We start from the raw sequence: 14,670 nt of genomic DNA on the forward strand, positions 1-14,670 counted from the left end.
TCGCGGACGCGGGATCGCCGATCCGTTATTAAATTCTACACCGGGAGAACTTGAGGAAAGCTATGAGAGAGAATTCGAGGGCGGTGTGGCATTTAATATGACACCAAATATATCTTGCGAGAGTTTTTATCTCATCTTTATGTCGTACATTTCAATTCTATAGAGAACTTTGCAGACTGAAAGTCTCTGCTTTAAATTTATAAAATTTATTGAGTCTTCCGCTCTTTCTTTATAAGTAATAAAAATTCTTAACTTAATAAATCGATACATCAAGTCTTAAAAATTATTTATAAATATTGAAATATAATTCTGTCATTTTCAAAAATAAGATGTTGAGAAAAGAATGATTTACTGTAATTCTATATCTCATGGGAATATATTAGAAACTTATGTATATTTACACTGTGTTATCTTACTTATTGTAGTTTAGTCTCGCTATAAATTCACTCGTGTGCTCTTTAAGATTAATTCTCTCGCGTCGGAATATCGAATATCGAATATCGGAGTAAATGGCTGTTCGAATTTCACGATCGAGAACCCACCCGCGACGATAATCTCCGCTTCGACGATGAAATTCTGTGCACGTACGGCCCCGTTCGACCGAAGCCGACATCTTAGTCGAGAGTGTACATTAATCCGACAAAGAAGCTGCTTTCCATATTATCGCGATTTATATCGACCATCTCACCGAAGAGGCTATATTTTCTCACTTAATTCATTTCGCGGGGATGAAGATAAAACTTTGGCGACGGCGAACTACACCGATTTTCTTAGAGACTAATGACATTAATACCGTCAGTCCTCCACCTTCCATATTCTGTAATATCTTCTCGGCGATCCTTGTTCGAGGATTCTCAGTGGCGTATTTCTTCAGTGAAACACAAAGCTCGCCTGATATTAAAAAAAGAAAATTAATAAATTGTTATAGAGAAAATAAATGATGTACAAAACGATTATAAAAAATATAGCATTATCATAAAAGATATTTTATTTATTTTACTTTTAGCTCTTTTTCTCTCTCACTCTAATTTATTACAGCAGTTATATAATTTCTTATATTATAATAATTGTAATAATTTGCGTGCTATTTACAAAATTATTTTTTAAATAATTTTATTTGTATTACTTTTAATTAATTAATTAAATACTTGTGATCAACTTTCTTGATTATTTTTTACGTCTGTGATAATGTGATAATTTACATGTTTTCTAAATTCGCCACTGAGGATTCTTTCTCGATGATTCTCTTGCAAAGAGAATCCTTCCTTGAACACCATATATAGAGAGACAGTGAGCAAGAAGGAGGACCGGAGAGAGAGCGCATTTGCATGAAGCTGCCGTAAGCGATTTTCCGTCGCTCTTTATATAAGCACTAAATTCAGTATTACGATCGCGCCCTCTCTTTTCCCTCTCTCCACACTTTATTTCGCTAAGCGGGACATGTATAAAAGCCCGCCGGCAAAAAGTGCGATACGTAGTCTGAAGAGAGAAACTCGCGCGAATATTGCGCGAGCAGACTCGTACGTGACCTTGGAGAATTAATGGTATCCAATGTAACGTCGAAAATTATTTTCGACCGTCCAATATCCAATATCGTCGAGGAGAAATATACGAGTGCGCCGTGGTCACCTTCGATCCATCGACTGTTTATATAAAGTCAAGCTTTTGCCGCCGAAACCTTTCGCGAACGTATTTGAAATCGATGCGATTGCATTGTCCGGGCGATAACAAGAGTTATGCAATGCAATATTTAACAATGTGCGAATTCGCTTTACGACCCTTCAATTACTATTACACAGACTTGCTATTATTGCTATATTATTATCTGTTTCAAGATGACTGGTTAATAATAATTATTATTAATAGAATATGTGAGATCCAGATATAATGAAATAACAGATATTAATTGTGTCAAATTGATCGATAAAAATATTTGACGTTTATTATTGAACTTTATGTCGAAATAAATTTTCAACGAACAAATTATAATCGGTCTATGTAACTGCAAAAAGTTTTCTTGCGATGAGATTTTAAGATAATTAAATTTCTATTAAATAAAACTACTGTTTTTAATTCGACAACCTTAACAAGAGCAATTTGGCTATATCGATTTTTAATGGCGAATTTCGTCTAGGAGCGATATTAAATTTCTTAATTAATGGCGTAACGGGAGAATAAAGTTTGATGTTATAGCATTGAAACAATACAAACAGCCGGAATCAAAGGTACACATTATCAGATCCGCTGTCGCTCGATTTTTCCACCAAATATCGATACAACGATTTTATCAGAAAGGAATAAAACTACCCAATTCCATTTCAACTTTGACCTTACCCGCAGAAAATTTTTCATCGGAAACTTTTCCAATCTTCTATCAGTATTTTCGTTCCGTTCTTTAATCGGTCACAAGTTTTCTAGTGAACTCAGCCATCACTAGTAATACCCGATTCTTATTTCCGATTGCTACTCTTCTGACGATATTAATTCTTCAAATTTATTTTAAATATATTGAGAGATTCCTTATTTACTATATTAAAAATAATAATTATTATTATACAAATTTAATTTTAATAGCACTTATACATATTATAAAATTAATATGTATTAATGAAATATTTTTGATATTTTATTAATAGAGAGAGATATCTATAATAGGAGTAAAAAGAAAGATTCATCTTTTTTTTAAATACTGTGCTATATGATATAATATTTTAATGAAAATCTGAAATTATAATTTTTAATTAATATTAAGAAAATTTCGTAAACGTGTTGCTGAAAAAGTCAAAGCTTTTAAAAACAAAAGTGTTAAGAAAGAGAGAAGCAAATCTGTTTCTTTTAGACGATAGAAAAATTCGTAAGACGTTTTAATGGTCTCCGGGAAAGCTGGTGTTCTGATTAAATCGCCTTTCACGAGCCAGCCGGTACTACTATTATAAAAGTTGTAACAGCTTTATTACGGCCGCTCGGCTGGAAACGGAAGAATTTTTAATTTCGTAATCGTACAAAGACGATGGCTTTTGAGTTTAAGACTTGAACGAATATTCAGCGTCCTTCTTTGTAGAGGTGACATCACTTCTTCTTTCTCTATTGGCTACAAGATTGAATCTTGAAAAGTTTGATCATTTAGTTGTCTTAAACAGTTATTTCTTAAGTTTCGTTATCGATGCGTTTCTTTAATTTTAATCCTTATCCCGCGACAACGTAACGAGAGAGAGTCTGTTAAATTTCTCGTAAATGTAAAGTAAAATTTCTATGAATATACAAAATCAATTCAAACGAATGACAGAAGATTGCAATGTCGCGTCGTTGAATTTTTTAATTAGATCAATTTCTAGACACTCTCGCAGTTCGCAGTTAATATTCAGCAAATACGTGCAGGTATATCTTCTCTCTGTGACAATATTTGAATAATACATAAAATTAATAAAAATAAAGATACACTTAAATATTGTATAATTATGATAAATTAATATACAAATAAATTTATAAATTAAAATTAATGGAGATTGAAGAACAACATTTCTCGTTCTCTTTCAATATTCCGCGAGACAAAGTGGATATGAGATATGATAAGCGTGAAATATCGAAGATGGAAGATCGTCTCGAAAGACGCTCGCGAACTAACGCTCGATCCAGATTGCGCAATCTCTCTATTTTGGCTTTCTTATGGCCAGATCTTGGCTTTGTTCCCGAATTGGGAATGTCCTTCAGTCGGCAGCAAAATACGGACATCTCTATGACATACATTTATTCTTAATGCTATAATAGTGCAAGAACGAAAAATGTTATTCGCGCCATATTAATCATCAATGTTAAAATAAAGACGATCGCGTGATTCAACGTGTTCGCTTTTCCTCAAAATTCAAAGAAAACTTTACTTATTTTATTGGCTTCCGATGTGCAATAAGTTATATGCTTTGAATTATATGGCCGTTTCGTTATACGCGAATTTCGGGAGATTCCGCGCGCTTTATCGCGCGAATCTCGTCGAGCGCTGCCAAAACTCGGTAATATCATCACTCGAATTTACGTCCGAATCATGGCACCATTAATTCTCTCTGATATCATTTGGTAGAACGGCCGAGATGTCAATAAAGAGAGTTTCTGCCTAGTTATTCTGTTTGAACAAATCAACTTCGAAGCATTATCATTTTACGCAACGAGATGTTTATTGACATTAGATGTATCTTTTATCTTCTTATATGATTGTTGAATTAATATTGCAATTCATTATATTAATGCGAAATTTTTATTTATAGTATCAAATTTTGTGCTTAATCACACATCTCATTTAAATCTAGCTTTAAAAGCGTGCGTTAAAAAATATACTATTTAATTAATATATAATGTATTTGTCGTTAGAGACTTGAACACCATTTTTTTCTTTAACGAATCAACAAATTGTTGTTTCTCGTCGTTTCGCGACATATTACGAATCGTATACTGCGACGTGCCTATTATTCGCCTATCACGTCTCTCCATTAATGACTTATTACTTGGCCGCCGCGAGTCGTGCCGATTGACTTTACGGGGTTTTCTTCTCGACTCGTCGCAGACAGATAGTTCGATTCAATAGTGTTTGCGCTGCGAGATTAATTGGCCTTGCCTCGGACTTAGGACTCGACGACGTATTCGCTCAACTGCCAATGCTAAATATTCTCGCGTTATCGTCAACAAACGCGCGGCGTCATAATTGATCGAGCCTCATTCCGAGCGAATTGATGCAGCTCGTCATTTACTTTAACCGATGACTTACAACGATAACAGAAATGGAGAAGATTTTTTTCTAAGAAGTTTATTTTTTACCGAGAAATTTATTTATAATTGTCATTAAAGAAATATCACTTTAAATGTTTACTTTATAATAATTGATATGAAAGAGTTACATGTTATACATCTTGAATTTATAGAGTTTTTTATTGTGATATTTTTGTGAAGATATAAATTATAACTCATTAAATTAAATGAATAAGTTAGGCCTAACAGCTTGGAAGGAAAATTCCGAGTTTAAGGGACAAAAATCCGATTTCTTCGAGTGTGCAGACAAACGACACTTACAATTAGCTTTCGTCTGTGAGTTAGCGCGAATATAAATGGCAAAAGCACGCCAGCTATAGAGGTCTCGGGATAAAAAATCTTACGTGTAAAAAATATTGTGCTTTTTTCAGTCCGCCGACGTTCAAAACAGCTACGCCGACATCGCGCACGCAATTGAAGCTGCAGCTGATGCGAGAGCAGCTGCAGGAGCAGGAGAGACGACAGGCGGAATTCCGGCAGAGCTTGCAGCAGCAGAGACCAGCTGCTGCACCACCTAGACCGGTGCCGCCTACGCCGTTGCCCACCATTGGGGTGGATGTGCCATCGCAAGTATTACAAGTATGTGCTGTCATTGCTGGATTTACGCGACTGATGCTAAATTTCTCGCGCATGAGAATCAAATCATATAGCATTATAAAGTTGCCTCGTGCGAGATAATACTACGCTATTATATTGAATTCGTAGCTAGCATTATATTATAAATTGCGTGATTATATGTTCTATTCGTGTGTGCAAGCAATTATTATACAATATATATAATATATATTAAATTTTGTGTTTAATTATATAAATTATATAAATAGTGTAATATAGTGGGATGTGTCTCTTCTCATCTCGTGCTTATATTCGCGTAGATTGGCCGATCTTTTTAATTTCTCCCTAATTATTTGAAGATCGTAAACGGACTTTTCTACTCGGTTTAATTCGCTCTATCTGCACACGAGAGATGCGGCTATTATTATATCGGAAGCCCTGTATATATACACGGAATATTAAATTATTCAAGTATTTTAGTATAGAGATTAATTATTTATTAGACGTTTGCTGTATCATGGAACTTATGTCCTTATCTTTATTTATTCAATCCTGTGAATTTATTATTTTACTGCACGTTTTCGATTCGAATATCTGGTAATAATCGCCGCACCTCTGTATAATAAATATATAGCTTTTTTCCAATAATATATTTATTGAATGTATTTTCATCTTCTTTTGTCTGCTTTCTCTCTAACTTTCTTCTTCGATTTTCTTATATTTAATATTAAGTAAAGTTTTGTATCTCAAAACTAGAGTTTGTGCTAGACTTCTGCTAAGTACCGAAGTACCCAAAGTCCAACGCGATGGTCTTCCCGATGAGTAGTAGTGTCTTGTTATCCAAGTAGCGCGGGAGGGTCAAGCATCCGGTTACCGTCGTTTGCGTTTCCGTCGCTTAAAGCATTGTGCATATAGATATACGTACAGGAGGACGAGTTAAGATAACGATACCTTATAGTTTCGAGATTCTCGCAGTTTGCCGTATCGTAGTAAGGCAAGCCGAATTCTCGAATAGCGTCGTTAATAGATCTATTCGGTACACCGTGTTTATGTAAACCTCTCAGAATAATGTCAGATAGCGAGAGAGGGCACGAGAGAAGATGTAAGTGTCGTCGTACTGTTTATCTCGCAATTAGCTTCACGCGCAATGTGATCACTGCGGTCACGAATGACCTATAGTTGTGATAATGTTTTAATCACATTTTTACGCAGAATTGTCTTTAAGATTAAGTGTAAAGCCTCTTTGTTTTTTTCAAATACAATATAATTAAAAACAAATTTTTTTTACAATAATAAATTTTATAAAAAAATTCTCTAGAAACATTCGAGGAAAAATTCAAAATAATTTAATTTAATTTTTCCTTTACGTTAGCTACATTTCTAGATTCTGAATCTTTACTCAATTTTTGTTAAAATAATTAAAAGTATCATATTTTATTTTATTTGTGATAGTATATCTAAAATAATGTTACGAGTTAGTCATCGAGTTAGAACATCAGTATCTTTCTATTTCTATTTTTATTAGAATATTTTCTAAAATACCATTTCTCATCTAATAAAAATAAAACGAGAACGGCCAATCAGGATCGGTCTACTTCAATTTTATTTATTAAATTTTTTAAAATTTGATTTGTCAACAACCATAATGTGATACATTTTCTAAATTCGATGAATTTATTAAAACCCGTAGGTGCGCACGCTTCTGGAGAACCCGACGCGCTACCACGTGGTGCAGAAGCAGAAGAACCAGGTGCGCCAGTACCTGCACGAGTCGTTTCGCGGAGGCGAGGGCGGTGACGGCGGCGGCAATGCGGTCATCGGCGGCAGCGCCGATAGCGAGGGCGGCGGCAGGACGCCACCCGTCCCGATGGTGGTGCAAAGTGCACCGCCCGGCCCGCAGCTGCATCACTCGAAGCCGCAGCATCCTCATCTCGCCTCGTACCCGCATGCCCCCGCGCTGCTGCCGCATCACCCCAGTAACCCCACGGTGGTCTCGGCGAGCCCGGACCCCGCCACCGGCACCATGTCCCCAGGTCTGTCCAGCGTCGCCACCAGCAACTCTGAGGTAAGTTTGTGTATGTGTGCATTTGTGTGTGTGTACGTGTGTGTACTAGGTGCAGGGATCGCTTGGGTGGTACAGCAGTGATTCTCAAATTGGATAACGTGAGAAAGTGTTCAATTTCTTTTCTCTTTCTCATTCACTGAGAGAATTTTTTTTTAGAATTTACCCTGAAAATTATGGTAATCGTAAACAATTTTATGAGAATTTCTCTGATTAATATTTATCACAATAAAAATAATATCTATCACAATAAAATATAAAACATGTTTGATTAATTTAACTAAACTGCGTAGTAAAATTAATCAAACATATCTTATATTTTATTGTAATAAATATTATTTTTATTGTGATAAATACTAATCAGTGAAATTCTCATAAAATTCTTTCCATACCATATTGTCCCAAGATTACCATGATTTTCAGGGTAAATTCTAAGAGAAAATTCTCTGTGTGTTTGATTATTTAATTGTGTAAATTGTAATATAAAGATTTTTAAATTATATAAGAATTTTAAGAGATTTTAGATAAAAGATAAAAATTAATTTGAGTGAAGTCGAATAAAAATTGAATTGCAATTGAAAAATTGTATTACGTTATGCTAAAATTTTTCTTTTTTTATGTTGTTGCGATGACATGAGAGTGATTTATAAAATTTAAAGAAATGTGCAGTTTCAATCGGGACGGCGCATTTGCATTGAGATGCGAGGAAAGCTATTTTTCTAAGTCATTCCCGTTTATTTCATTCAATCTAAGTACGATTGAGTTTTCGATTGACGCTAACTGGTGTTATGCAATCCATCGGTTATCCCGTATCGTCGAGCGCGATGGACTCATTCTCTCTCACTTGTTTAATAATTAATCACGGATGCTCTCGACATCATCGATTCTTGCGTAATCTCGCGAAACGCGCCACGAAAATAGTTTCTCGGCGAGGTTCTACCGCACGTTTGCGGTTTCCTTTAACCCGGTTGTTGAATTTCCCTCGCGATCGTTTCTCGTCGTCGAACCAAGTGCATCGGTTTTTTTTTTCTTTTCTTGCAGTCGTCTTAAAAGAATCCGCAAACGCGAGAGATACGCGCGTGCATTTAGCACGATACCGGGAGCACGTTTCATGACGCTGCAACATCCAACTGGGATTCGTGGCACGCACACGGTGCTAATTGCCGTCTAGGTTTGCAAATCGATCTGATTTGCGTCGCAAAGCAGATCCGTAAACGATCGCCAGGAGGAAACTGCGAAAGTAGGTCCCTGGTATAGGCTCTGGTTTGTATTCTCATTGCGAATTTAGCACCGTAGCTCGCCGATTACGAACCTTCGGCGACATATCACGGTGTGCACAACATATTATTTTTAAAGAACGAGTTTATTTTTAACGTCAAATGACGAACGAGAGAGTGTTTGCGCAACTTTTAATCATGTTTAAGGAAAACGTTTCCATTTAAAGTAGATACGTAACTCTTTTTGCGGAGTACGCTTTAATCTGCGTACTATAGAGGTTTAATATTGGCATATTTAATATTATCTTTTCAATGCTGCTATATTTTACATTTTCAACATCATATCTCGATGAAGAAGGAAAGAAAGAATGCTCACTTTGAAATAATAGTGAATTAATTTTAAGTTCGAAATTATTGATTTTACTTTTATATGTTAAAGTCAGCGACAGATCGGAATTATCAATATTAATATTTGAATAAAAATAAAGCTGCGCTCTCTCCTTTTTTTCTCAAAGCGTCAAACGTTCTCCGCCATGGATGCGGAGAACATTTACCGCTAAATTTGGCCTCTCTGATTTTAAACTTTACTTGCATACAACGTAATATTTCGCGAAAAATTTAATGCATCAAGACATGCACCGAGAAGGATCTTTGCATCGCGTTCTTTTCAACTGGCTATTGACGCAGAAATTTTTGTCATGATTAATCCGCGCGGTTTTTATTAAAAAGCGAGTTTTAAAACCTTTGACGTACATAAATATGATATACACATATTTGCAACCTCTCTTTAATCCTTCTGCATCGCAAGCTGCGAAGTGCTCTTGTCTACTCTTGTAGTACCCGGTATATGATGCGTACGAGAAACGAGCTGGTGGCTCGTTAACTCATCATCTTTACGATCCCGGGGCTCTTAATAAGGCGAAATTGTTTTTGGTGACGATGATGTACGTATACAAACACACATACGTGCACATACGCACACGCACGACACACAAGCAAGCATATCACATACCACGAACGGTCGCCTTTAAATTGATTCTTTGATCCATCGTGCCCCACCGTGGAAGAACCTATATACCCGGGTGTCTCGACCAATACTCTCGACAAACATTTAAACGTTTCTCGTTGATCCATGCGCGAGTTTCTCATTCGCGATTTTTTTCTCCCGTGTTGATTAAACTCTTTCGCGCCGCGAACTTCTTGGAAATCAAACGAGTTCAGGCTATATTTGTAGGAGGAAAAAATCCACTCTCGAAGTACGGATACGTGGAACAAAGTTACAGTTATTTGCGTTGGATATTAGAGTTAAAAACGTAGCTCTTGAACGAAAAGCAATTTTTTTATACGACGAAACTACCTAACAGATACATTTATTTGCTTTTGTAGAGTATATTTTATAGAGTATAATATTTAATTGATTATATGTATATTTTCTTAAATTAAAAATATGTAATATGACGATAATATATAATTAACTTAATGAACATCATTCTCGATTGATATCTGTTAATATCTGTTATTATTTTATAATTTGTTCATCGGTTTTACTTCTCAATTCGCTTTTAAGAAATTTCGACACACACACACACACATATCGATATGTGTAGAATATATTATTTGCTTTTGTAGAGTATATTTTATAGAGTATAACATATAATTGATTATATTTTTTTAAATTAAAAATATGTAATATGACGATAATATATAAACTTAATGAACGTCATTCTCGATATTTGTTAATATCTGTTATTATTTTAATCTTTTCATCGGTTTTACTTCTCAATTCGCTTTTAAGAAATTTCGACACACACATATCGAGCAAATATAATTTTTTACTCGGTGACGGAAGTCTCGAGAAAAATAGCAGCGGGTTAATATTTGCGCTTCTTTAAACGGGTACGATTCCGTTCGTCAGCTGGTCCAGGGGCGGCGGGTCTCCATTTTGAATAATGGATCAGACGCTTGCGTTTCGCGGGACAAAGTAGATATTCGCGGCATTCGCCGACAAGGGACAAAGTGCTTTTAGTCAGATACCCGCCTGTAGCAATTTGCGCGATGCATTCGTCGGCACATATATTCCCCCGATTATTATGGGCGTTCGATGCCGCGCCGATACCGCGAGAATATCCAATATCTCCAGAGCCCTACAAGGTTGGAATGAAATATTCCGGTAGACGAGCCCCCGCGATTACTTTCGACGGGTCTTGTAGCCGCTGCAGTATCGATCAGTTTTATTTTAATGAGGTATTTTCAAACGAGGCTATATCATTCGCACAGTCTTTAAATATTCAAGATATTAAACCTCACTCTTTTTCTTTATTTAACGCGCATTATTTTAATATAGTACAATATTGTCTCAGACTTTATTATATGATAAACACGTTGCGTATAAAGCGTAATTCTCTTTCTATCAGGAAAGGAATGTACACATCGTAAATCTTGTCGTGAATACGGTATAATAAATCGAGAGCAAGTGCGGTCGCGCTTTTACTTTCGATTCGTTCGATTGCACCATTCGAGACAGATAGCACCGAGCAGCGATTTCTTCTGCTTTGATATTCGGCTCGCATCCGCGAACATGAAGAAATCCCGGTCTCTGTTGAACAGTCGTAAAAACAATCGTAAAAGAGACGACGCATTTAGCATCCCTCGGTCGCGTTATCCTCGCGCATCTACAATTTTAACCATTTTGCCTCTTATTCGGGAAAGTATATTCGAATGCAAGCATATTCGAAATGGATTTCATCCTCGAGATTTTATCGCGTGTAAGAAATGATCTCGATGCGTGCCTCGTCGATATCGTGACCGTTTGAGGACAATTAATCTTCGTTACGCGATTGATGTATCAAGATAGTGTGTGTGTGTGTGTTCGCTATTAATTTCTATCAAGGTTACTCTTGTAAAATTAAAGTTTTGCACACAAACATCTGTGACTTTCTTACGACGATGAATATTATTTTTATCGCTAACAATTACCGCGATATTATATGTATAATTAACAGTATATCTAGAAACAGAGATTTTTTTAAATTTTCTTATCAAGTTTTTAATGCTATTTTGAGCTTAGGATATCCTATATAGAATTGCGAAGTCTTGGCAATCGATGCACTTAATTTTCATTGGTATGATATTCACAATATATGCAAGCTTAAGCTCTTAATACATCGTAGTTTGAATGGCTTAGAGTCTTAATATGACTCTGGTATTTGCACCTGTTGCAATGCAGAAATCTCATTTGTACGCTCGCATTTATATATAACAGTTTCGTCTGATATATATATTCAACAGGATTCACCTCTGAATTGTACAATTCACAGCAAGTTGCTAAATTAATTAAGTCTTTTTATGTTTCATATTAGCATATACGGGGATTTTTATTTTTAAGATCCCAAGTTTAAGAAAACAAGGATTATAATTTAAAAAAATATCTAACCTAATTGTTAATTAATTAGAGAACAGATTTTACGGAAAATAATTTCAAAATTCGCATAAATAAAATCTGATTGAATTCTCAAAAAAAAAAGAAAGATGAATCGCGAATCATATAAATTTATTTCAAGTAAAAGACTGCTTATATCGTTAGTTCTATTTCATACACGATTTATCTGGTCGGTCGTCGGGCGAAACAGCGAAGTTATTATCAATTTATGGATAAAATATAAATACATTGCCGGACCCCGGAATCGATCTGCATAAATCTTTCATTGCGATCGAAATACACTCTGGTTTCCATAGCACCAAGTACAATGTCGACGAAGGCGACTCGGAACGAAGAATCATAAATTAGCGGCGAGGCGGACGTTTAGGCTCCGTTACGTAATGGATATTCCCTCCTTCTTCGTCTCTCTCTCTCTCTCTCTCTTTTGCGTCCGAGACACACTACATCTAAATATTCCCTACCGACGTTCCTGCCTTCTGCAGTATTTCAGCCGATTGCGTTGCTTGGGCGGCTCTAGTTTAGCGACGTCGATAGATCGCGCTTACCAAATACGAGATTTGCTTCTGTAACCAAACCGAGTGTCTCGTATTTGTAACGCGAGCTCGGAATACGTAATGCCAGGTGAAAGAAAGAACCTAGGTCTGTTCCCGAATTTTTTTTTCGTGATTGACTTGCTAATATATATGTATCATCGACCCGATAAAGTAGACACTTACACATGACAAAGAGAGAAAGAAATATGTGCGATTATCATTTTGATTTTCTTCGAATTTTATTATTTTCTGTAAATCACAAGAAATGTGATGTAATGTGTAGAGATTGTTTACATTTCGTAAATATCACGTATTATTTGAGAAAAATCGCGAATGTATTACACAAAAAATTTATTATACAGTTTTTATTATAATAAATTAATGTATTAAATTTTTCTATAATATATGTGTGAACAGTACACATAATATCAATTGCATATTTTCGAGTTTAAAAAAGTAAATATGATGTAAGCTGAAATTCTCTTTCTTTCTTTCAAGATGGTACTTTTACACGCTATAGATAGAGTCATCGTTAAACTTTCATGATTCTTTAGAAAAGAGTTGCACATGTATGTTATATGCGGCACGAAACACACGAACGAACATCACTGTCTGCCTGCTGTGTAATCTTCCTCTTGACTTCGATAATCAGTATTTGCATTTCACTCCTATGCTCTTATCAAATCCCACTTTTCAGATTATGCGACCTAGGTATTTGACTCTTAAATCTCTCTCCGCCTCACTTTTATCATCTCATTTTATTATCTTATTAACATACTTCATTTTACAAACCATATCTTGATAAGAATAGCGATATTATGGCGTATAAAACAAATAGAAAAGTTTTCAAGAGATTACAATCTACTCACGAAATAAAAATCTTGGTCTTTTCGCGACAAATGCGTTTATATTTGCGCTTTTTAAATGTCGCTTCAATTGTGCGTACGAATTTTGAGTAGATAAAAAGCGGGACATACTAAATTCTTTTCGATCTCCGTCTGACAATGAAATTTAATGACCATATGATTCGCGCAGTATTTCGAACGTAATTGCATAAACGTGCGAGGTAACCATCGTAATCGCGCGTTATATAAGAACGATCATAAAAATATTATATCGGCATCTGTTAACGCGTTATTATCGCGCTTTCTTTCAATTATCCGCAACTCGATTTTTTCAAGAAAATCTTTCAAGAAAATCTTTCAAGAGAAGGATGACAGCAGAAATTAATAAAATTTACGGCATGCATATATAATTGTTATATTGAATAAAAATTTATTTGTGCCGTTTAATATACATACATCATCTTGTTTTTAATAACAAGTAGATAATTTCTAGACTCAAGTCATAAACAGTCATAATTCTAAGTAATTTTCGCAAGTAATTCATCCTTAGAACATAAGATAACATGTTATATCTCAAGCCAACGTTTTGACGTAACTACTGTGAAATATTTGAGGCTTGTTAGATCACTATCGTTGTCTGTTTTAATATATCATCTATCTATTTTTCCTGTAATTATATAAAGAGATTCAAAAGTCCACATATCGTGCCTTTATACGATAAGATTAAACTGATCGAAATAATCTAATCTAACATAAGTAACCGTAATTTCCATATATAATATTTTCTTTTTCGAAAGAATATTACTCCAAAAAAGAAAGAGAGGCCAATGTAAAAATTTGAACGCAATTATTAATGATGCGTAATTAATTGTGGTAATTTCTCAAGTATCGCCAAAAATATATACCTAAAAAAAAAAACATTTAAGCCTTAAGAAAAAAATCCATTTTTTATGGTTTCAAAAAATTCGATAGCTTAATAGAAGCTAAAAGCATTTCCATTTTTCTACCGCAGTTCCTGCCTTGTTTTTCCATACGCAAGTTTTGTTTACATAAAAAAAGAGAAAAAGAAAACACCATGTATACGGTGAAAAACCTATTTCGACGACGCCAATCAAATTTCCAAATATACTATCGATTCGCTTCACGGTGCACGACTGACAGCAACCTGTTGCGGGCGGTTGTCGGCGCTCGAGTGAGCGGTGAGCGCGTGGCGCGCGAGTCG

General features: G+C 35.3%; 1 protein-coding gene across 6 annotated transcripts in view; it reads left to right on the forward strand.

Annotated features, from left to right (window-relative positions):
• The window catches only part of Mitf (transcription factor Mitf), a 147,305-nt gene that overhangs the window by 45,651 nt on the left and 86,984 nt on the right, over positions 1-14,670 (forward strand). For all 6 annotated transcript variants that reach the window (XM_083045803.1, XM_083045800.1, XM_083045799.1 and 3 more), the window contains 2 exons: positions 5,169-5,376; positions 7,043-7,417. In XM_083045803.1, the coding sequence (XP_082901929.1) occupies positions 5,227-5,376; positions 7,043-7,417 (525 nt within the window). In that variant the 5' untranslated portion in view covers positions 5,169-5,226. The remainder of the gene's footprint in view (positions 1-5,168; positions 5,377-7,042; positions 7,418-14,670) is intronic.

Source organism: Prenolepis imparis, unplaced genomic scaffold, assembly GCF_030444845.1.
Source record: "Prenolepis imparis isolate NDT839.2.m4 unplaced genomic scaffold, iyPreImpa1.0 SCAF_9, whole genome shotgun sequence".
Lineage (NCBI taxonomy): Eukaryota > Metazoa > Arthropoda > Insecta > Hymenoptera > Formicidae > Prenolepis > Prenolepis imparis.